General features: G+C 40.0%; 1 protein-coding gene across 3 annotated transcripts in view; it reads right to left on the reverse strand.

Moving 5' to 3' along the window:
- PPARGC1A (PPARG coactivator 1 alpha) overlaps window positions 1–24,777 on the reverse strand; it is a gene marked incomplete at its 5' end in the record, with an annotated part of 309,032 nt that overhangs the window by 72,981 nt on the left and 211,274 nt on the right. For all 3 annotated transcript variants that reach the window (XM_082603851.1, XM_082603852.1, XM_082603853.1), the window contains one exon: window positions 23,930–24,109. In XM_082603851.1, the coding sequence (XP_082459977.1) occupies window positions 23,930–24,109 (180 nt within the window). The remainder of the gene's footprint in view (window positions 1–23,929; window positions 24,110–24,777) is intronic.

Here is a 24,777-nt window from a genome sequence, read left to right on the forward strand (position 1 = left end):
TTCACAGAATTTTGAACTAGGAACTAAAGAACTGCTAAGATAACACAGGAACCAAAAGAAAAATCAACATTCCTACTTATAAATTAGCTGAGGGAATAATACACAGTCTTATGACATGTATTTATTGAGTTCCTATTATATGCAAGGCACTGTATATAAGAAAAAGATGAATAAGGCATAGTTTGACTTCTTAACCCAGGAGCAACAGAAAAACAGAATATTAAGAAAAAAATGCACAGCCACAATGCAAAATGATTTGATGTCCACTAAGGGAAGGAGAATTGTCAGAGCTAAGTGAAATTGTAAGAAATGGTTTATTGGGGGAAATATGCCTGTTTTCAATTGCATTTTAAAAGAGTTATATTCCCACTAAACTTGTCTTCTGGGAGACTTATCTCACAGGCACATTCTACCAAATCTAGTTTATGAAGACATGCCCATGAGTTCAATAAAGGACTTTAAAGCCAAGTTTAGGATGCTTTATCAATACTTTGCAATTGCCCTCCTTCTCAACCAAATACCAACAAAAATATTGGTACATCAGTCAACACGCATCAGGAATATACACACTGGGGGCATGAAGAATATCACAAACAGTTCCTGGCCTTACAAGTTTAATATATGCGTCCAAGTACAATCCTCTGCAAATGAAAACATCTACAGATCCATGTGCAGTAAGGCATAAACTCTGATCTGTTGACCAGGCTGTGGCAGGATGGATTCATGCAATCTCTCCACTAAATAACATGAAATCTACTCTAACAAGATCAGATCTGGGCTCTGCTAGCTGTTGGGGTAGAGGTGGAATTAATCAAGGAACACTTCCTGAATTTGAGAGGTTCCTGTGATTTTCAAATTCAGGAGAATTGAAAACAAGGGGACAGAAATAATTCCAGGCATTTGGAAAATTTTAAAAAGGCTGGGAGTAGGAGGGGATGAGAAGCTTAGAGCCCGGCAATAGAGGTATTAAGTCAAAAGGTATGGTTAAAAATTCAAGTTTGGGGAGTAGGGTCGTCTTAGTTTTTCTGGTTACTTTTTGTAACTTGGCCCTGGACAAGTTACTTATCTAAGCCTCACTGTCTGAACAGTAAAGTGAGATAACACCTCCAACCCGTCATGGCAGTTAGGTGAATCAAACGAGATCATTTATTTTTAATATATTAAGTTAAACTTTTTAAAAAAATCTTATTTTATTATTTTTTTAATATACAGCAGGTTCTTATTAGTTATCTATTTTATACATATTATTGTATATATGTCAATCCCAATCTCCCAATTCATCCCACCACCACCACCCCACCCCCTGCTTTCCCCCTTGGTACCCATATGTTTGTTCTCTACATCTGTATCTCTACTTCTGCCTTGCAAACCGGCTCATCTGTACCATTTTTCTAGATTCCACATATATGTATTAATATATAATATTTGTTTTTTTCTTTCTGACTTACTTCACTCTGTATGATAGTCTCTAGGTACATCCATGTCTTTACAAATGACCCAATTTCATTCCTTTTTATGGCTATGTAATATTCCACTGTATACATGTACCACATCTTCTTTATCCATTCGTCTGTCCATGGGCATTTAGGTTGCTTCCATGACCTGGCTATTGTAAATAGCGCTGCAATGAACACTGGAGTGCATGTGTCTTTTTGAATTATGGTTTTCTCTGGGTATATGCCCAGTAGTGAGATTGCTGGGTCATATGGTTAATTCTATTTGTAGTTTTTTAAGGAACCTCCATACTGTTCTCCATAGTGGCTGTATCAATTTACATTCCCACCAACAGTGCAAGAGGGTTCCCTTTTCTCCACACCCTCTCCAGCATTTGCTGTTTGTAGATTTTCTGATGATGCCCATTCTAACCAGTGTGAGGTGATACCTCATTGTAGTTTTGATTTGCATTTCTCTAATAATTAATGATGTTGCGCAGCTTGTCATGTGCTTCTTGGCCATCTGTATGTCTTCTCTGGAGAAATGTTTTTTTAGGTCTTCTGCCCATTTTTTGATTCGGTTGTTTGTTTTTTTGATATTGAGCTGCATGAGCTGTTTATATATTTTGGAGATTAATCCTTTGTCCATTGACTCATTTGCAAATATTTTCTCTCATTCTGAGGGCTGTCTTTTCGTCTTGTTTATAGTTTCCTTTGTTGTGGAAAAGCTTTGAAGTTTCATTAGGTCCCATTTGTTTATTTTTGTTTTTATTTCCATTATGCTAGGAGGTGGGTCAAAAAAGATCTTGCTGTGATTTATGTCAAAGAGTGTTCTTCCTATGTTTTCCTCTAAGAGTTTGATAGTGTCTGGCCTTACATTTAGGTCTTTAATCCATTTTGAGTTTATTTTTGTGTATGGTGTTAGGGAGTGTTCTAACTTCATTCTTTTACATGTGGTTGTCCAGTTTTCCCAACAACACTTATTGAAGAGACTGTCTTTTCTCCATTGTATATCCAAAATTAAACTTTATTTTTTTACATGAAAATGCTGTTTGAAAGTGTAGCCCTAGTGTCTAGCACATAAAAATACCGAAAGTTACTGTTACTATTGGCAAGAAAAAGCCTGGTGAATTATTGACCTCAAAGCAAAAGTGAAAAATCTTTAATCTGTCAGACAAAGGGGAACCTTGATATCCCTCCTCCACAGCATCTGCCAAGTAAATATTTCCTTTAAGACACCCATCCTCATAAAGACTTCCGTGACTGCGCCCAAGCTCAATTATTATATTTTTTTTCACAGACTTCCAATAGCAGCCACCACAGGCTCTTTGCAATCGAAGCACATTATATTCTAGACCCTTCCTCTCAGCTCCTGCCATGATCCACATACCCTCCTCTGACTCTCTTATTTTCCTTAACTGATCCCAAAGTCTCCAAATCACCCAGGCTTGAAACCACAGACATTTTTATTCCTTTTTCTCCCACCACAGCATTGAACCTCTCACTGGATGGGATCAAGATCTTCATCGATTCTTTCTTCACAACGTCTCCCACATCCACCCCTTCCTTTCACTGTCACCGTCATCTCCTAATTCCAGTCCTATTACCTCAAGCTTGAAAACCACAACAGTCTCCTCACTGGGCCTCTGCCTGCAACCTCTGTGCAAGGTAACACTTCCTCCATGATAACAAGCCCTGTCTTCTGTCTTCCCCCTGCTTGTCCTGACCTCAAGCTGTTATCTATCATACAAGTCACATAAGGTACCTGGGCCTCAGTTTCCCTATTGCTGGACTAATCTCTCCTCATATTATTTAGTCCAGTGCTAAGATTCTATTCACTTGTATCTACTTTCCCTCTTGCCCAATCAGATTTGTTCTTATTTCCCAGTCATCCCTTGGGCTCTCTCCACCACCATGACTTTGCATTTAACATGGTCCCTGTCTCATCCAGTTTGTTATGCCAACAGCTAGCATAAATCCTGGTACATAGCAGGTGGGCAATAAGTATGTAGTAGAGATGAAAACTGATGTCTGAAATACTTCCTTTTCCTCTCTGCCGATGGAAATCTCTCTCCATTCTGAAGATCTATTTCAGAAGATCTGGCTTCTGTGTTCCCGCACAGGTCTTATGGATCTCTTCCCAATTCTAAAACTCTTAGAGGAGTTTGCTAACATCATGCCAATGAGCACATGTTTCCTTATGGGACAATTAATTTCTAATAAAAATGAACACAGGGACTAGACTCGTATATTTTACGTTGTGCCCAGAATAGGGCTTTGTTGAATGTCCATCCACATTTCACCCACTGTCCAATTGTGTCACATGAGTAGGTCTTGTTTCCTCACAAAGCTGTGTATCCCCAAAGAAAGATAATCCCTGAAGTCCATATATTTCTTTTATAGGTACCATAGTTTCTGGCAAAGTTCTAGACACACAGAAGAAGCTGAAAAATAATGGTTGGTTTCATCATCAAGTATGGCGTGTGCGGGATAGGATACCTTCTGAAGTAGCTGGGAACACCACCACCAGGGAAGCACTAAAGGGGGCTGTGATCACTAAGTACAAGTTGATAAGAGTTCAAAAGAAATGACGGAGGAAGATGTGATCATTCACCTAAGCACAGGAAGTTTTCAGCAACAGACTGAACATGGAGAACAAAGGACGGGGAGATGGAGGCAGTGACCCTAAGGCTTGTGGTTTGGGGGAAAAACAGCAAACTGGTTTCTGATCCCTGGGAGCACACAAACAAGAAGTTAGGCAACCTGGTGTGCGCTGGGTTGCAGAGTCAGCCTGTGCTAAAGATTAACAGCCGGTCTTAAAGGGGACTAAAGATCAGGAGCGAGCTTGTAAAGCACAAAACACCTCCCTGGCAGCAGACTGCAAGGGCAGGACAAAGAACGCCCAGACCCCACCAGTGCTCTGCAGAAATAGGCACCATTTATTCATTTAACAGGTAATAGAGCAGCTCAAGGAAGCAAATATATCCTTGGAGATGGTCATGCGACTGGCCAGTGTTTCTGAAGCTTCCTGATAGAAAACAGCAATTCCATCCTACTGACACTGAGGGCAAGCAATGGGAACCAGGGAATTTGAGTTCTGGTTAAATACTAACTCCTAAATCCCTAATCTGTGGGAAGATAGAAATCATGCATAACCAAGAGGAGTGGTGGGGCATTCATTTATCAGGGGCCTAATGACATGTTTATGAGAAGGCTGTTAATTGAGGTAGAATCACTCTGGAAGAGAGGAAACCTAGGCATGGTGTCTGGATCTCTATAAATGTCCTAAACTTTTCTGACTGCCACTGTGTGGGCATGGGCAACTTCTTTCTGCCATTCAGTGACAAGCCTCCTTGAGAACTGAAGTCCTGCCTTAATCACCTTTCTAACCGCCACCTCACCTGGCATACCATCTTGCTTATACTATGAGCTCAAGAAACTTCTGGCTATTGATTGCTGATATCTACCCAATACTGGATTGGCAAATTGTCTTCTGAATTTCAGTAACCCAGTCAATCTGGGAACAACCTTAAACTTGGATGGTTAACAGCATTGTTTTTGATGAACTAAGTAGAAATTAATGCATTGTTAACTGTTGTAATCCACAACTGTGGTTATATGATTTAAACTGAGATAGCTCACACCTATGCCTCCAGACATACACCCAACACCCACCAACCCACACCCTCAAAAAACACACAGGGCTGTGAACAATAGAAAGCTGATAGAGCTGTTTGTATATACTATATAGAGACAGACAGACAAGAATTGACAGAGCAATTGTCTCACAAAGAGTTGTTAATACGTAAGAAAGAAAGATACCAGGAATAGCCAGCCTAGTGTTTTAAGACGGCATTTTCTTTGCTTTCTGCTTTTAAATTACATACTGCAAAGTCACTGAGGAGAAAGCTTTAAGAAAACTTTCATTTGCTATGGTACAGCTCACCAGTCTTTCTTTGCCTAAAAAAATAAATAAATAACCCCCCTGGAAACGTTTCTTTCTTCTCACAGACATTAATAATGATAGCTTGAACTGTAAAGATTTGGTTTTACAGAAGGTAATGGAGTAATGTTTATTTCCATTAGGCTAGGCCTATAAAATCCTCTTTTTATAACCGTGAGCCTACAATTTCAAAACAGCAAAGTTTGACATTTTGGTCTCCGACAGGCAACACTTAATATTGGGATGTTTAAAAAAATCTATATGAAAAAAGCTCCTAATACAAGATAGGCTGAACATTTTCCCCGAAAATGGTTTGTTTTAGCTATCTCTCTTCCTCCTGGATGGACAAGGAAAATCAGACAGCTTATTGGCTTAGTTTGTTAGGCCAGGTTAAAGGGATGCAACGCCAAAGACTCTTAAAGGAGCTTACCCTTGGGCTAAAAATAGCACGCACTAGAGAATTATCTTAAATACGACCAAACTTGTTCTGCACTGTGAATGCAGATAACTGTAATATGTTTCCATTTTTGGTCTTTACAGGGCTTTTTTTTTAAGTTTGGCTTGTGGTAGCTGACTATTTAAGTCATTCCTGATTCTATTTGTCACATTTGCTCCCAGGGATACTGCCAAGAGTACCTGACTGAGGAATTCTTCTCATTTAGCTCTGCTGCTTTTGTTGAAATCTAATGAGCTACTGGACTGCCAAGCGTGACGTAGAACGGCCTTGTTAGAAGGCAGATTCATTTAAAAAAATTGTTATTAAGGGCCTAATGTGTGCATCCTTTTTCTTGGCCATTCCATTTTCCTGCTAAGAGATGAGAAATGCAGTTTACTATATTTTATAAGTAAATAGGAGTGTGTTTAACCCCTGATGTGATGAAGTCTCAAATAAATAACCTACCAACACTTACATATTTTCCTCCCTTTTCACCCTTTCAGCAGACATTTTTACCCCTGTTTGTGTCTTCATGTACTTCATCTCTAATTTTGCCACAAAATCCATCCCAATATCTTATAATTTGTTAAGTGTCTTTTCACTAGACAACCAACTCTGTGTCCTAAGTATTATGTACATAATAAGTCCTTGTATTTTGAGCACCTAAATGAGTGCCTTGCACATAGTGGATGCTCTTTAAATGGTCAATAAATGGGTCAATTAAAGAAGGACTGAAATAACTTCCTGTATCAGAGTATCCTATATAATAGCATACTAAATTTTAACCCATGAGTCAGCCTAAACAGGTACCCACATGGGCTGGGTAAACTGTTCCCTTTTAAACAAAGACAGCTCACTGAGGTCTTTGCTAAAATAGCGAAGATGAACAAAAATTCAACTGCTCTACAGGAACTAGTAAGAAATTCAGGTTAAGGGGATCCTTTTGCTTTGCTATTTTTGCACCCAGGTTTCCAGCCTATAAACCAAAGCAAGGCCAAAACATTTACAACTTCTGAAAAGCCTGAACGCCTTGGGAGATTAGCCATCCTTTGCCATCCCACCATTTCTTTCTAGCCTCTGTGCTTGATTCTTCCAGGAAATAAGATAACTGTCATAGAGCTACGGTACTGTAAACTTGTGCGATTAGGCAATCACTTTTCCTCATGAGATAAATTCTTTTCATTGCAATTTTTGACAAGGAAATGACAACAACAAAAAAAATACCTGCAAATGTTTGAAGTCTGGATCTGTTGAGAGAGGCAAAACAGGCCAGGAAATATGGGCACAGTGTGGGAACAACGTGGGCCATGGGAAACTGGGGCCATGTATTTTTATGAGCTCCCAGGTAACAGCTGATCCCTTGGACAGAGGCAGAGTTAATCCCATGCTCTGGAATGCCATAAAGGTACCAATTCTTTAGCTCTTCACTGAATGTGAGAAATATTCCCTCTTCCCTAGGAGAGAGGAGTGAATACTCAACATCCAAAGCAGACATACAACAGTGTCTTTATGTGCCAACACACACCAGCTTAACACATGTCTTGCAACTGCCATTATAACCACCCATCTATCTTAATCTGAGGAGCAAGTTTCAGTGAATTAGAAGGTAAGTTCACAGCTAGTCTGGCAGGTGCACACATACTGCTGTCACAGTTGGCTCTGTTTACAAACCATCTCTTGGAGAGCATGCTCTCAGATCTTTGAGATGTCTTATTTTTAGCAAGATTGGTCTAAATGGCTGGGAAGGTCATTTTATTCTCTCTCTCTTCCTCTCCCTGAATCTGACAGAAACACTGTAAATCCATCCGTTAATAGACATCAGAGATAGAATTCCAAATATGCACAGTTTTGTGCTCAGCACGGAGAAGGTGATGAGGTAACAAGTTAAGGCAACTTATAAAGGATACGAGGGAAGGCCCTCATGCAGTTCATAATGTAGCTTGAGGGATACTGCCGGAAGGACAGACCCCTATGGCCACAAAGCAAAGACCTTCACAAAAGGAAAAGATGCTCTTTGGCACATGTGATAATAATACTCATTTTACCTAAGAGGGGCCACTGATAGCTTCTTAAGTTTAGGGATTTAATAGTTTATCCTTTGCCTGGTGAAGGTTCCCACTGAACACAGACCCAACCAACCACTGGCCTTTAGTGTAGCACATGGTTATAATACAGTTTATGGACATTGGGTGTATGGCAAATTTCCTTTGGACTCTCATTTCTTAAGACTTATTTCCACTGACACTCAAAGGAGGACAGATTTAATTTCTGAGAACCCCCAACTGCACATCTTTTTCTGTCCGTGCCTCCGCACTTCATTTGCATTGATTCCTTCCTTTCCACTGCTCAGCTCCACGGAGGACACTGAGATGGCAGGGCAGCCAGCTTGCACACAGCCTGGGATGGGCTTTTATGCTCCTGGATGAAAGGTCGGGTGGAAAGGCCCACCATCGACACAATGAATCTGGTCCCTCAGGGACCATCCACTGGTTCAAGAATAGCTTGCAGGTGAGTGATGGACAGGGTCACCACTGCCCGACTGTATCAGGAGCTATTATGACAGCCATAAAGAGAAAGGGAAAAATTGAACAACGGAAGAATGATGCCTGAAGGGGACATGAAGAGAGACACAAATGTCTTCATACAAGGGAGAAGCGTGAGAAGTACCAGGGGAGCCGGGCTGCTTACAGTAGTCAGGGTGGACGGCATTCTTTGAAATTGCCAAAGTTTGAATATGAATGAGGGGTCATGGCCCAACCAAAGCTCAGGGTCCATATAGAGAAACCCATGCTATCCGTTCTCTCCCCTCAGGTGAAAGGTGACAGAGCTGGGCCAGAGAGTTTGGATAAAGAAGACACAGTTATAGCTTTCCTTGGGTTTCGAGAGAGAAATGAGATTTAGAGAACTCAGTGCTGCACATTATCTGAAATCCTGTACCCAAAACCAAGCAGCACATTTTAGTGATTATCTTGTAAGCCCTACAGCCTCTATTTATAAGAATCTCCAAACAAAATGGGAAAAAAGGGGGGAAATTACTCATAGTACTGGTAATACAATTGAGTGTGTTCTCAAAGAATATAGACACATAAATTATGCATTGTTGGAGTGGTGGTTTATTTGGGGACTGGGTAGAAAAGCAACGAAGGGGAAAAGTATCAATAATTTCCTTCTAAGGTAATGTGGGGAATTACTTATTTAAGGATAAATCTGCTGAGCTGTATTTGTCTTGACCAATGGCCTTATAGCTAAAGAGCTTTACTCCTGACAAGAAAAAAAAAATCAGTGATCTTTTTTTTTTTTTTTTTAATAAATTTATTTATTTTTGGCTGTGTCGGGTCTTCGTTTCTGTGCGTGGGCTTTCTCCAGTTGCAGCGAGCGGGGGCCACTCTTCATCTCAGTGCGCAGGCCTCTCACTGTTGTGGCCTCTCCTGTTGTGAAGCACAGGCTCCAGATGCGCAGGCTCAGTAGTTGTGCCTCATGGGCCTAGCCGCTCCGCGGCATGTGGGATCTTCCCAGACCGGGGCATGAACCCGTGTCCTCTGCACTTGCAGGCGGATTCTTAACCACTGTGCCACCAGAGAAGCCCTCAGTGATCTTTTTATTGGAGGAAATTTTTACCAGTTGTGTTCTTTTTGTTTTGTTTTGTTTTGTTTTACTTTTGGCTGCTTTGAGTCTTTGTTGCTGCACACGGGCTTTCTCTGGTTGCGGCGACTGGGGGCTACTCTTCATTGCGGTGCACGGGCTTCTCATTGCGGTGGTTTCTCTTGTTGTGGAGCACGGGCTCTAGGCGCGCAGGCTCAGTGGTTATGGCACACAGGCTTAGTTGCTCTGCAGCATGTGGGATCTTCCTGGACCAGGGATCAAACCCGTGTCCCCTGCATTGGCAGGAGGATTCTTAACCACTGCGCCACCAGGGAAATCCCACCAGTTGTGCTTTTTAAGGGAGAAAGTGATCTGACAGATTATACAACGAAGTTTAACATTACATGGAATGTTCTCCTATTAGGTACTACTACGTGGGAAAAACAGGATGATATCCAGACCCCAGGAAAATCTTTTAGATGTAAAAATATGTGTGTGTGTTTGCATATATCCCTCATTTATTTCTCATGATCAGGCATTAATCCACATGGGTACTTGTGCAGATGAATCAAGAAGTTGACTGGTTAACCACCCAATTTTTTATTAAAGCATTTAATCGGAAGATTTCTAAATCATTTACATATTTCCCTCATCTTAAAAATTATGAGAACTGATTTTTGTAGCATTATGTGATATTGTAAAATGACCACAAGGAGCTATTTAGAAATATAGCCCTGAGAAATACAGGGTGCTTTGCCCTCAACTGAAATGGCCCCAGATAGTCATATTTTGAGTAAGTGTCTACTTTTTGTAGTTTTTAGTCTCATCTGTTTTGGCCAGTTCCTACTTCCCACCCCTTGCCTCTACAAGCTCATTAACTTTCTAAATCATTTCTTCTCATCTCCCATGTGCTCAGAACACAGATAACTAGATTGGTGTAAATTGCAAGTAAAACAAAAGAAGCAAGTGGTAAGTGAGAGCTGGAGAAGCTTATCTGGGAATAAAATGCATTGAGTTTGAGGGTATGTTTTTTTTTTTTCATCTGGTTTGGCTTCTCAGAGACATTTATACAAATGGTATGTTTCTCTGCTATGTTTCAGACAATTAATAATACTAAGTTAATAATGGCCAGAGAAATGAGGTCTCCTACTATGAATTATAAAAATAACCACTGTGATTAAGTAAAAATGCATCCCATCTATGGAACATACATCTTCCCTTTCAGCTATGAAACATGTCGCTGGAAATAAAAACGAACCAGCAACTAAAGGAAAAAAAGTGGGATCGCTGTTTTGTTTTTCCATATCACAAAAGCAGGAGGGAGGTCACATAGTACTGTTGGAGGGTATCATGGCTTTTGCTGACTCAGAGAAGAAACACATTTGCCACTCAAAGACAAAATAAACAAGCCATGGATCATGCTACGTGGATTGCCAGACTCAGTTATCTGCCAAGACCAGGCAACATTCAGTTACCTCCAAATGCATCTAAACACAGAAAATTCTCTGGCTCTGTGTGGACAGAATGTCTTTGTCAAAATTTTCAGTTGGAACAAATATTGCAAAGCAGTCCAGATGAGATTTGTCCCAGGAGAAATTGACACAAATTCCTTTAGGACAGAGGAAGCTACTTCAGCTACATTACTGGGATTGCCAGGTGATAGGATTAAAGGAGCTAGAAAGTGGCATTGTGACCTAATATAACTCTCAAATCTACTGCACACAGAGTCTTAGAACTGTGGACCAGTGGGGTAAGAAGTCACTTAACCCATGCAGCATCACAGCGTTCAGATGCTCAGGTATTTGACTAGACCCTTCTCCAGTGGGAACAGGAGGCAAGCCTGCCCATCAGGCAGCACTGCCTAAAAGAAAAGGCAAGCTGATATCAGAGGCTCAGAGGAGAGCAGGGTGTCCCTGCTAAACATGTGCTGGCAAGACACAAGAGGATCCTGACATGAGAACATTTCTGGACAGGATCTGAGTTGGCGAGGATCCCTGGACACCTGGGAGAACTATGTCTGGAATACAGAAGCTCCAACTTCACCTCTGAACAAATGTGATGGCACCCAGCGAAGCTAATGTCCTTAGGCCAAGAGTCCATGGAAAAACAAAGGGCATTCCTATAATAGAGGGACTTTTTCCCTTATACAAGCACCATTCAAATCAGAAATAAACTTCTCGGAAAGGACTGGGGAGAAAAAGTTTAAGCCGGAGAATTACAGGGAAGTGAAAGAGATCTAATTGAATCAGGCCCAGTAGAGATGTAATGCTTGGTACCTCCAGAGACAAGAGGAAAGAGGTAGTGAGCACTCTTCCTGTGCCTGCCTCATTCACGGAAGCAGGTAGGACCATCCATGAAACAGTGCAAAGAAAGCTCCAAGACGTAGAAAAGCCACATATTCAAGGTGTCGCATATAGACAAAAAGTGTGTCAGGCTTTCCAGCTGGACTGAAATAACATTCTCACAGAGAAATGTCAACAGGCCTAAAATGGTGCAAAATGGCATTCATCCAAAGGAGCCCCAAATACGTTGCCAGGGGCTCAGTGTTCCACTCACGGCAGCATTGTACACTGGTGAGAGAACTTTCTGCTGACAGCCTTGCCCTCTTCCCTTAGGTTGACTACCTCTCCTCTTCTCTCAGCCATTCCAATGAGCAAACTGTTGTTTTTCTCAATACACAGTGTGTAGGACACCATAAATCCCAGGTTCTCTAATTTCAAATATTCTGTCCCACTGCCCTGCTTTTGATGGACCCTATGCCTGGGCTCTTGGTTTGGAACAGAAGGTCCCATTAGCTAGGAGAAATGCTCTCCAGCAAAATTCCATGTCGAGGTGAAGGCATTTCTGAAGATGATAAGTGTACCAACCCAGAGAAGGGCAGAAATTATCTGTGAGCGATAACCAGGATAACAGGCAGGTGGGGAAAGTCCCCACTTTGCTTTCTCTATCAGAGAACTTATCTCACTTGATTTTAAAGCCCTGTCTTCATCACTAACCATGAGCTTCATGGTACCGTGGACTTTGTCTATACGTAATCACTGTATCTTCAGAAAGTGGCAAGGAGACGGGCATTATTTTCTTTTTTAATGACAGTATTTTTTTTTAATGAAGGGATAAATAAATCAGTGAGAGAATAGAGAAATGGTTAAAATCCAGAAGCATGAAGAAATGTGAAAATACGCACAAGTTGGAGACCAGTAGCTTTGGCCGGCAAGTGGTTTCTTCCATGAGAAAATGTGACCATCCATACCACAAGTGATATGGGATGAAAGATCAGTGCTAGTCATACCCCCTTGGTAATACATGCATTCTAAAGCACAGTCCTGAGGTTTTAAAGTTGGCATCTTAACCAGGAAAATCCACATGACGGCAGAGGTAGCCGGCAACACCTTCTGTTTCCAGAGCATCTGAAGGAAGATGGGGAGTGTTGAACACACTCTAAGAATTTCTCCAAAGTTCAAAAGTACTTGGCATCAGTTTCTACTCATGCCTCTGGTGCCGAAATATCAGCCACCGTGGAAACTGGTCTCTGCAGTTGCTCCCCGGCGACTGGTGAGTATGTTTCATTTGTCCCCTTCTCCTTTCAGTAAGTTGCACATTTGCTTCAATCATTTCTCTGCTGCATCTCTCTAAATTCTCTATCGTGGGAAAGTCTGATCAAAATGTCCAGCCTTCACTATGACCCAGGGCTCTGGTAATGAATTAAGAGTTAACTGGAGTGCACATGAAACAGAGAGCTTGCCAGAAGATGGTTAGAGAATTTCATGACAATTAGCACTGATTTGCGCTACAAGAATACAAAAAAAAAAAAATTGTTTCAAAGGAGAACAAAAAAAGCTTCTCACACATACATAACCCAAAAAAAGCCTTCTAGCACTGACTGAAAATGATACCATTGGATGACAGAAGCAACACACCAGATTAGCCAATTAGCATTCACCCAAGAAAAGTAAGCACTTTGGAGAGAAGGGAGAAAAGGAACCCATCAACGGTAATATCAACTTTACAATAGCCCTGACTGTTTATCTACCCAAAGGAAGTGCTACCTCCCAATTTTTTTGGTGACCCTCTTGACAATTCTGGGGGAAAAAGTGTTAGTTCAACATTATCGCAAGCCAGAATATGACTCTATTTATGTGACAAGTTGACAACATACAATTTCATGCTTGTTGAACTGATCGGTGTTATATATTCACTATGCGTATTATGAAGGCTCACTGTTATAAATATGAAACAGTATACACTTATTCAAAGTAACTCCAGCCGTGGCAATTTATAGCTGGGTTGTTTGTGCTCTTACGAAGCCCATTGCCACCTTAAGGGGCTGCAGCGCACAGAAACAGATGTGAAGTGTGACTCTGACCAAAATGGACTGACGATGACCTATGTGAAAGCAGGCTATTACATTTTGGTCTGCATGGCAGCTGACACTGGTTTGTATTTAGATATGTGACTGGTGAGAACACTGTGTCCTTAAAGCTCTGTTTAAACATGGGCCAAGACATTTGTCTGCTGGACTAATTATTTTACCACCCAGCCATGGCAAGTATCCCATGTTTTTCCTTAAAAAAAGAAAGAATGCGAACGTGTAGGTACACACACACAGGCACACAGTTCCACTATGCTGTGTAAAGTTGCAGTCAGTACTTTAAACCTTGGTCATGTCAGGTGAATGTTGGCAAGAGTTCTGGAACGTCTGCATAACAGAATTGTACCACGTTCCCGATCAGGTGCCTGGGAGCGGGACAAGGCCACAAACCATCAAATCATAAGCCATCCCAGACACTGTTTTTGGTCAAATCATTTCCTCCTTTCTTTCCCCGCTTTCTTTCTTTCTCTTAGCAAGCTTCAACCAATTTGCAAGTGTTCACTTCCACAAGGACAAATTTGGAAGAGTGAAGAACAACACAATTTATCCAAATGTGGAAGGAAATGAGGGAACCAGGTGCCTTGCTGAAGTTAGATATCACAAATTTGCATAAGTAGTTTCCCAATGACAGAAGTGCTATTTGGAACAAAATAAATTGCTTGTATTGTGTGCAAGGGCACAAACCTTGACCAAGTTTGTGGTTGCTTCCCTGCTCCTATGTTTCTTTAAGTACATCCTGATATTCCTGCTAAGAAGCCCAAGTTGGTGGCCCTCTGTAGGTAGATCTAAAAGGATAATAGTTTATTTATTATTTCATTTAATTATTTGTTTTTAGGTAGACCTAAAAAGCTTACTGTTTATCTAGAAGTCTTCAACATCTGTATGTGACTATTAAGAAAAATAAATAAAAAATATTTGAAATATGAATTACATTGCTGCAGGATTTTCTAGTAATTCTTTTCTTTCCTTTTTGTTTGTTTGTTTGTTTAAGAGTAAGTAACACCCTTAGCTCTCATTTCGAGATCTAGCAATGCAGTCACTGACTGGAATCGTGGATCTTTTTTGAAAGATTTTAATTCTAGTGTTTCGGAACTTCCACACTCTAACAAAGTTTGTTATTCAAAATCTACATCTCTTTCTACTTTTCCTGTTGGACTGAAGTGAAGGTGTTGTCGGTCTGTCTAGTAAATCCAACCCACAAGATAACATAATCACATACATTCATTTCTCAGAGACCTTGGCGGTTCTTATCTCCTTGCTTTTATGATCTCTTATGAACAGCCAGGAATAGCAATTTGCAGGCTGTTTGTAAAGCCATCTTAGTCTGAACCTAGCCTTCCCCTCTTTTATCACATGGCGATATTCTGCAGCTAAATCCCATTCGCCATAGCAAAATTTGCTCTGAGCTCCACTTTCGAATAATTTAAGTATTCTCTGTGTGTATGGAACATATCAAACATGCAGTGTAGGGCGATTATCATTTCAATGAACTATTTATTAATAGAAGGTGGTGTGTGTGCTTTGCTAAGATTTACTGATATGCTGCCCACTGTATATTGTAGCCTGAAGCTATTTGGTTCACGGTCATCAGCGTCTCAGACAAGCAGCACTGTGGCTCTCATGGTCCCAGTTCTTCTTTGTGCTTTGCTCAACTTTATTTTACCACTATATCACCTAGAACCTTACACACAAGGCTTGAGTTCTGTGTTAAATCACAATTTGTTTCCTATTAAGTGTTCCAAGCTCCCCATTTTTATTAACAGTTACTTTATTAAATCCTTAATAACATAGATAGAATAGTTAGTTAATTTGTGTGTCGAGCCATGGATGTTAATTTGTAAACATAATAACATACTGCAATCATTTGCATAATAGCATTTTAATCTTTTTAGTAAAAGCTGTAATTCCCTACAAAGTACACTGCAGTAGAAACTAAGTGACTATTGGTAATAGTACAAAGGCCTTAAAATTCTGATCCTATTATAGTGTTGGAACATACCCAAACTGCTTCCATAATCTCTGAAATGTTACTATTCTCTGATTTAGGTGTCTGTGTCAAGAATAAAAATGAAGTACAACTGGTAGCAATAGACTATTTCCTAAATGTAATTTAGTATTCACTAAGCACCAGCACTTTGCAAATAGCTCTGAGGCTTTCCTTCAAAGTTCAGAGCTCCAGCCCTGCATATTGTGTGAGAAACACCAAGGATCTCACACTAAACTTGGTTGTGCCGAAGACAAGGCTCCAATAAATCATGCTGATGTGGCACAGGGCAGGGCATCGGCCACCAATAATTTGGCTGTTAAGTCTCCTCCCTCCTCCCTGCCTGACCGCTCTGCTTTTACCCCCTTGAACTAACTGCTTCTGAGCAGAAGTTTGGGAGAGAACGAAAAAGTAGGGGAAATAGTTAACAAAGAGACTTCTAAAAAAAAAACACAAAAAAAACCAAAAAAACAACTCTAGAGGGGGCTTGAAAGAGCCCATTAACACCAATCACAAGACTGGCCAAAAAAAAAACAGAGAAAAAAAAGCCTACTTGTTTAAAAGTCAAGCCAAGTCATTTTACGCAAGATCTGGTAATTCATTAATCTATCCGGCTGCAAACCTTGAATGAATAACTTGCTCTAGTAATGGAGATGGGCAGGTCTACACAGCATCAGTGTTTAGGATCTGAAACTATGCAAATTATTCTATCATTTTGGAACAGAGAAGGCACAAAAGTATCTCCTATTATCATTTTGGGGTAAATTGTGTAATGGATAAGAAGTCATTTATCTTCGTAAAAATTTGCCCTTGCCAAGAGTAAGAGTGTACATTTCCTTGTGTATCTCTCTCCCCTTTTCCCTTGCTCTCATTCTAGCTGCTTGTAATTCAGCATCTTTGGCAGGCTACAGTAAAACACAGTACCCTGCTTTGCTTTCAAACTATACCTCAGAGCACACAATCTTGAAAGTAACCTGAGAGGTTAAAGAAGAAAAACAATGGTCCTTACAAAATTGTTTTACATCACAGGCAATTCATTTTATAAAATACACAATAAAAGTTTTCATTGCTAAAAGAATAGGCACATAATTATCGGGACAGATAAACCTTGTTAAAAATGTGAAGTCTGGGTAGAGAACAGTGGAAGAACAATTTGGCTGTCGGTCTTTAATGTTCATCTTTTTATCTGCTTTGTGTGTTGATCTCATTCAGAGGTGAGCCATCTGCTGGGCTGTGTTTCCAGGACATTTCATATAGATAGGGGGAGGAGGACAAACAGACACTATGTATAAGCTTACTATGCAAGCACACATAGTTGCTATACAAAGAGACAGTTTGTCCACTGCAGCATCCTGAATCTTAATTACTTTAACCTCGACTAATATCTTTGAAGTAAATCTAAGAGGCAGTGTGCCACTTTTTCCTGATTCCTCCCCAAGTTTTCCTCCTTGTGAATGTGGTTCTCCACTTTCCTGGCTCCAAAGATATCCAGGTGGAGTAATTTTTAGTTCAATGACCCATTGGAGAGTCCAGGAGGTAGGAAAAGCCCAAGATATGTCCATAAAATGTCTCACCTCCTTCTTGGAGTGCCAAGAGTATCGAAATAGTTGGTCTTTATCCCCAAAACACAAACTAGTACCTTCTACAATCATTGTGCCCAATTACACATATGGATTCTCACTTTCCAAATTGCAAATGGCTAAGAACTGGATTGACTTCCCTGAAAAACAGCAGCCGACCTCATCTTTTGTAACCACAATTTGCACTAACAAAAGCAACCATCAGGAAAGTTAGTGGTGAAGGATGTCATTTAACTGGCATCCTTTGACTTACTATTTATTAGTAGGGGTTGATGCCAATAGACATAGCCCCATAGGTCAGAGCTCCTGAGCCATATTTTTCCAGTGGTCAGCATAGTGGCGAGCAGGAAACAAGGTGATAAACCAGATGTTCCCAAGATAAGGCAGATGTTATCAAGACAAGAAGTCTAAACAGTCTTTAACTGAGGTGTGTAGAGAAACACACACACACACACACACACACACGTGAACACTATTCAGTCTCCCAGGTGCATAAGCCTACAGTAGAGGTTGAAAATAAAGCAGCACACAGGCTGGATCAGATTGTTGCTTCCTGATTTGTGACTCTCCAAGATGAACATCTTACTGATTTATACCCAGAATTTGAAATTTTGTGGTAGACTACAAATGCAAAGATAAGTACAACATAAATTTTTAAAATACTCCATAAGTCTCCAGGAGTTTCAACATTCTTCAATGTTCTTACGTTATGGCCAATTATCTCCCCACTTAAATGGCTATTATTTTCTTACTTGAAGTCTATATTCTCCCTAAGTGTCATTACCAAGTGTGGCAAAAATCTGGTTGTGGGCTGTAAACTGAATTTAAATGACAAACCTTTATTGATTGCAAACTGGAAATTCCAGAAATCTTCAAGAAGTGATTACTGTAAATGAATTCGGTCTCTCCACATAAAAAAGGAGAATTTATTCTCCTGATTAAATTAAGGGGAGGTGGTTTGGACACACATTTTTTTCTCTGTTTGTTTTATTAAAATTCCAAGAGGTTTGCCATTCATAGAAAAGTCTGCCTGACCTCAGGCACAGGCAGAAGCAGGAATTCATTACCATGGAAGGCTACAGAATTTCCTCCAAGGAGACAAGTGAGAAAAAGCAGACACCACGTGAATGTGGGTTAAATAGGTTCTGCCCCTGATGCAGCAGGGAGATGGCAGCCCCTTTGTAAAATGACTCACAGTCCAAGAAAGTGCTTCAGCTCCTAAAGGTGAGCAGAAACTTAACCAGATAGATACCCATGAAGTTCCAATTCCCTTTGGAATATTTTCGAATTAGTCAGCTTTGCCACCTCCCTCCCTAACCTAACTCATATTTATCAGGACTGATGGAATTTTCCTTTGAGGTGCTTAAATTTTGTTCCCTGGACGCCATCCCCTCTGCTGTCACCTTGTCCCTTCCCTGCACCTGCATCGCATGGGGTTTGGAATGCAGCAGAGCCTGCTGTTGGATTTCCTCTACTTTCTGCTTGTCCATAGCTCTTAAAACGATCAGAACAATCACCCTTAAATACCGTCTCTGTCACATTGCTCTCCTGCTAAAAATCTTCAGTGGCACCCTAATTCCTATTGTGGAAACTCTAAACACTTGCAGCTGGGTCCTCAGGGCCTGGCATAATTTTGTACCCACCCTAAATCCAGACTTACCTATCTTACTCCTGTGCTCCCATTAACACATTTTTCACTTTGAGTAAACCAAGCTCTTCACCTTCATAATCCGTCTATGAAAATACTTCACTCTTATTCTCTTATTAACCTTGGTGATGTTATTCTTACTGATTCCCTCCTTAGCTAGGATACATACACACACACACACACACACGTACATGTATACATGTATATATGAATACACACAGTCTTGCACTATTTGCCAATTGCTAATATATATATAATATGTAACCCCATGCATATAAATATACATGTGCACATATACATGGATGTATATAGTGTTATGCTGTTCTCCAATTATTGATATATATGAACATGTACATATATATGTATATTTGTATACATAGTCTTCCATTATTTGCTAATGGTTTCCGATTTCACCCTCCCAAGCTAGATTTAAAGTCCTTTAGGAAATAGATCTATTGGAGCTTTATATTTAATTTTCACATTAAATAACGCAGTTCACACCATCAGTAAATATATGATGGTTAACTCATTCATGAGGTTGCAATTATTTACTGAGTACACACTTTCTCCTGCTTTCTAAGAAAACATCTAGAAAAACTTCAGTGAACAAGACAAGCTGGTTCCCTGCTCCCAAAATGCTCACAGTCTTTTGAGTAGCCAAGATCTGTTGTTTTTCACATTTTCATAAGTATATAATATATGCCCATTGTAGAAGAAAATTAGAATACAACTGAAAGTCGAAGGAAAAAATGTAAAATCGTCTATATTCCCACCATAATGATCGAATATTCTTGAAAGCTTCCATCCACCATTCCCCGGTGGCATATAGTAGGACACCTTACAGACAGATAGCAGGAAACCACCCTTTTTCTTTTACAAAAGTTCACAGTATCAGACCTTCCTGCAAGTTTCAGTAATTACCCAACGTGAATGCTGGCCACAGCTTAGAGACCTTCCCTCCCCATTAGCAAAGGCAGCCTTCAGTATGTATTCTGAGCAATGACCTAGAGACAGCTACATTCTCACTCTCCATGTACTAAAGAACCCCAAGTAGCTGCATTCAGAAGTTAACAGACCAACAAATGAAAGATGCCCATTCAGTGGAATCGAGGAGGCATCAAAGCAGAGGTTAAAATAAAGCAGAGACAAGGCGGCCCACAATGTCCCAGAAGAGCCAATGTGCTATTTAACCTAACCCATGCCACCCATCTTTACACACTGCCATGCTTTAAAAGTACTTCTTTATTCTCCTCCTTCAAACAATGCACAAAGCAACAGAGAGAAGGAAGTTGTGTTGCAATATTCTGAAACATAAATCTTGCTACCAGCCGGTCCAGGGACAGCATCGTGTTTTCCCGACACATGGATAAGATAAACTGGGTGCTGCACCTATAGGCCTTGTTTCCTGTTTTGCTAAGTGGCTTCTAAATCATACGTGGTCACCTGCATTTACACATCCAAACATAGGTTGTGCAAGCAGATATCACTGTTTGTGTGCCCAGTTACTCAACCAACATGCACAATTACGTGTCAGCTCACTCTGCTCCCACTCAGGAATTCACTGTTTCCCCAATTGGGACATTCAATTCCATTCTTTTTTTTCTTCTTCTTCTTAAGTTATCCAATACATAAAAATACATAAAAATCAAACTAAGATTCAAATTATGGAAGAGGTCAAAGGAAGAAATTTCTATTCATTCCCGACGTTTAAACATTCTGCAATACTAAATGTAACTCTAAATACCCGCTTTCTTCCCACTTTGATGAGAATTCAGAAATCCTGTGGCCAGTTTCCAACAGTGTCATCAATGTGATACTTGAGTCAGGGAAAAGTGTTGAACTGCTCGGTGCCTTATTTTATTCTGGGAATCCGAGGTAGATAATGCTTGTTATTGGCAGATCAGAGGTGGCAGAGACCGTGACTGTTGGGCTTGCTCAAGTACAAGGCCTTCACAAATGTGATGAGGCAGGGTTTTGAAAATTGGAGGAGAACAAGGGAGCACAGGTGAAAGTCCGCTGTGAGAGGTTTAAAGTCACAGGCACTGGGAAATGCCTTTGGGGTAATGCAGCTTTGGTAGAAGCAATGTGCAAAGCTGTAGCCATTCAAGGGTTACTCTGTTGTCTATGGAGCTTCTTTACAGGGGAAGACACAATTTTAGAATTCCACCTATGCTCAAAACACACTTTTTTTTTTTCGTTATACAAAAGATGTCTGAGTTTAACGCTAGAGGGCAAAGAGTAGAGGCATCTTTCTGTATGCAAATGCTGAGGAAGCTGCTGCTGTGTGTAACAGTATTGCCACATTTGGCCTTACCCTTGGCATCAACAAAGAAGAATGGGTTTTGTGACATCAGAGAAAACTATTACGGGGACTTATTGATACAGTCACTTTTGCTGTCTGCCACTAAGAGAATTCCTGACATATTAGTCCTGGGGCCCTGGGCATCTTGAAAATTTTATATGGCTTCTAAGTCTTCATATCCAATATCTTAACTCTATTTTCTCTCTCGGAAATCTGACGGATTCATCTTTAGTGTTTTCTAAAAATTGCAGCGACTTTTTTTTTAAACAGGGTTTCTTCACCTCAGCACCATGGTGACTTGGGGCCAAATGATTCTTTGCTGTGGGGAGCTGTCCTGTGCATTATAGGATGTTAAGCAGCATCTCTGGTCTCTACCTACTAAATACCAGCAGCATCTCTCTGCCTCCTGTCCTAAAACTCAAACATCACTCCAGACAATGCGAAATATCCCCAGGCAGGCAAAGTTGCCTTCAGTTGAGAACCACTGGTTTAAAATGAACTGATGAGAGATTAAATGAAATAAACCTTGTGTTTAGAGTGTTGAAAACAATTCCACCAGTAGTAGAAAGTTATACAGGAAAACAAAAGGGGTGTCTTTGTGTAGATTAAGCATCTATAGATATATAACTAGTTGCCAAACCAAGTCTCCCGGAAGTGTAAATGAGAAGTACCTCATACAGGTGCCACGACATGAAATACAGGGACACCAGCCATGAAAGAAAGGTGTATTTTTTGCAACCAGCCCACAAGAGAGGCCTTGACTACCACACCATCACCCCAACCACCTTTTAGCTTTTCCCTAACCATCTTCTACAAAATGCATGGCATTCACCCAGTATGAAATAGTCGATTTTTAGATAAGAGGTCTATGGAGATGGACATTTTTAAAAGTACTGTTTACTTAATGCAGCATGACTTAAAATGGGCCTGTAACCTGACAAGTGTACTGAATGAGGAATGTTCAATTTACCAGTTCGAACCAGCCAAGTCCTCACATGAACTTTCTGAGACCCGGCTGAGAAGCCTGGGAAAGTATAACTAACCACAAACCCTCAGTGTTTCCTCCACCTGATTCCTTCTCCCCAGCTTTCACTCCATTACCCTAAGCACTCTTCTAAGACCCACTTAATGCTCCAGACATATTATAAAACCTTAGCGGTCAACAGAATCTACAGCCACCTCAGCTCACCAGTTATATACCTGCTTCCATGTCAACCAACACTGAAAGGAAAGATTCTGTTCTATTTTTAAATATATTGAGCAAAGAAGCAGCTTGGTATGTAAAGGATGGCTGTCACCCAAATTCACTGTTATTCTATTTTTAATCAAGGATAATAGACTTCGAAGTCAGATACATCTGGGGCTCAAATCCCACGTCTTTGTCAACTGTGTGATTTTGGGAAAATCACTTAGCCTCTCTGAAACTCACTGTCTGCATATGTAAAATGGGAATGATAATAATAGTACCTAAACAATAGGTTATTTTGAGGGATGAGTGCAATGACCTACATAAAGCAAAAGTGTGCCAAAATGTTGGCCATTTTGTTATTACTATTACTCTTATGAACATACCATATTCATCATTCACTCACTATTCACGAAGCACTTATTCAACACCTTCTGTGTGCTGGAAAAACTCAGTAAATATTGTAAAATGGGTTTTCTTAATGACTCAATAAACATTTATTCAGTGCCTTTTATGTGCTGGGTGCTGGAAAAACTCAATAAATATTATAAAATTGGCTTTCTTAATGACTTGAGATTTCAACCCAACAACAATGAAGTATAAGAAATGTCTCTGCTGGTGGATAAAAAATACACTTAAAGTGCTTTATATGGAGCCTGGCACATGGTAGATAGAAAATGTTCATGATAATGGTGGTGCTGGTGGTGGTGATATTGAAAACTATTTGATTTGATAATCTTTACTCAATTCACTTGCCAGAGTTTGTCCCTCTAAGAAACCATTTATTTTGAAGTAAATGAGTACTGATCTTGTAAGAAAGAACTTCTTTTCTCAAAGTAACTGTTTAATAGGTGCAGATTAACATTCTTTATTACAGGGTAGGCTTATAATAAAGAGTCTAGAGTCTGGGAGGTAATTCTCACTACTGAAAAGTAAATTAATTTTGACTAATAAGTAAATATCAGAGTAGTTGGGCTTAGAAGTTCCCATAATATAAAGAAATCAGAGGTATGATTATACATATGACAATGACAGTAAAAAAAAAAAAAACTGCTCGCCTACTTTGTAAAATAATTAAAGGTAGACCTCACCCCTTGGTTAAAAAGAAATGTATTCTTTTACATTTTATGTTAGTTTACAGTAGGCACCATTTTCTGTGGGAAATAGACCCGAATAAATAGGTGTAGACGTTTGTTCTTCTTTGTCATTTATTCTTTCACAATCCCTTAGTATTTCAACAGAGTTTGATGCACTCTGTTGTGGGTCCTTAGGGCCTTAATTCTCAAAAAAATAAAAATTTGTTTTCCAAAATCGTTTTTCCACAAAATAGGAAGTGCCTAAGTATGATAAAAAGTCTTTTGGTGACAGCAAAGTAAGAACTCATTATGCTTTCAGGCCAGTAATATGTTAGTGTGGCATAAGCCAAGTTCAATGAGAAATTAATTTTCACCAAGGTCTGTCCTTACCTCAAATATGTTTGAAGGCTCATTGTTGTACTGATTGGATATTATTTCTGACTGGTCACTGCACCACTTGAGTCCACCCAGAAAGCTGTCTGTATCCAAGTCGTTCACGTCTAGTTCAGAAAGGTCAAGTTCAGGAAGATCTGGGCAAAGAGGCTGGTCTTCACCAACCAGAGCAGCACACTGCAGGGGGCAGGGTAGGAAAGAAAAAAGCTTTCATTAACTGCAGGAATTTATTAAACTGCAATAGCATGTGATAGGAATTAAGCCTGGTTAATTCAACGACACCACCAAAGCTGGTTTCCAGGGTTTTAGTCCCCAGAATAAACATCCTAAATTCTTTAACTCACTTTGCTCCCAAAGGATACTTTGCCAGAACCATTCCATCCCAAATTCTACCTCCAAATCCATAGTAAATGCCATGCTTCCATGAAGCCTTCTCTGATTCGTCCAGTTAGAAATCAACTTAGATTTGTTGGTACCTTTTTGATAGTTAGCACTTACCAAGTTTCAAATTGTTTTCTGGTTAACTATATGCAAAATTTCACTCTACTCTTAGAGTATAAGCCCTTTGAGGGAAGGATACAAATTTGATTTCACCTTGGAATTGCATCACACATACGAGAGACAAAATAAACGATTACTAAATGAGAGAAAAAAAACCCATAAGAACTATACCAGGAAAACTTTCTCCATTTACTATCTCTTTAACTATTATAATCCATATAATTCATTTAGCAACTAATGATGCAACGTCCTTTAACGTGTCTATGGTTCTCTTGAATTGTTATTTAAATCTTTTACTTGACTTTTCATGAGATTCTGAACTTCTCAAACAGGTCAAAAATAAA

Source organism: Mesoplodon mirus, assembly GCF_964341445.2.
Source record: "Mesoplodon mirus genome assembly, chromosome: 2".
NCBI classification, from domain to species: domain Eukaryota; kingdom Metazoa; phylum Chordata; class Mammalia; order Artiodactyla; family Ziphiidae; genus Mesoplodon; species Mesoplodon mirus.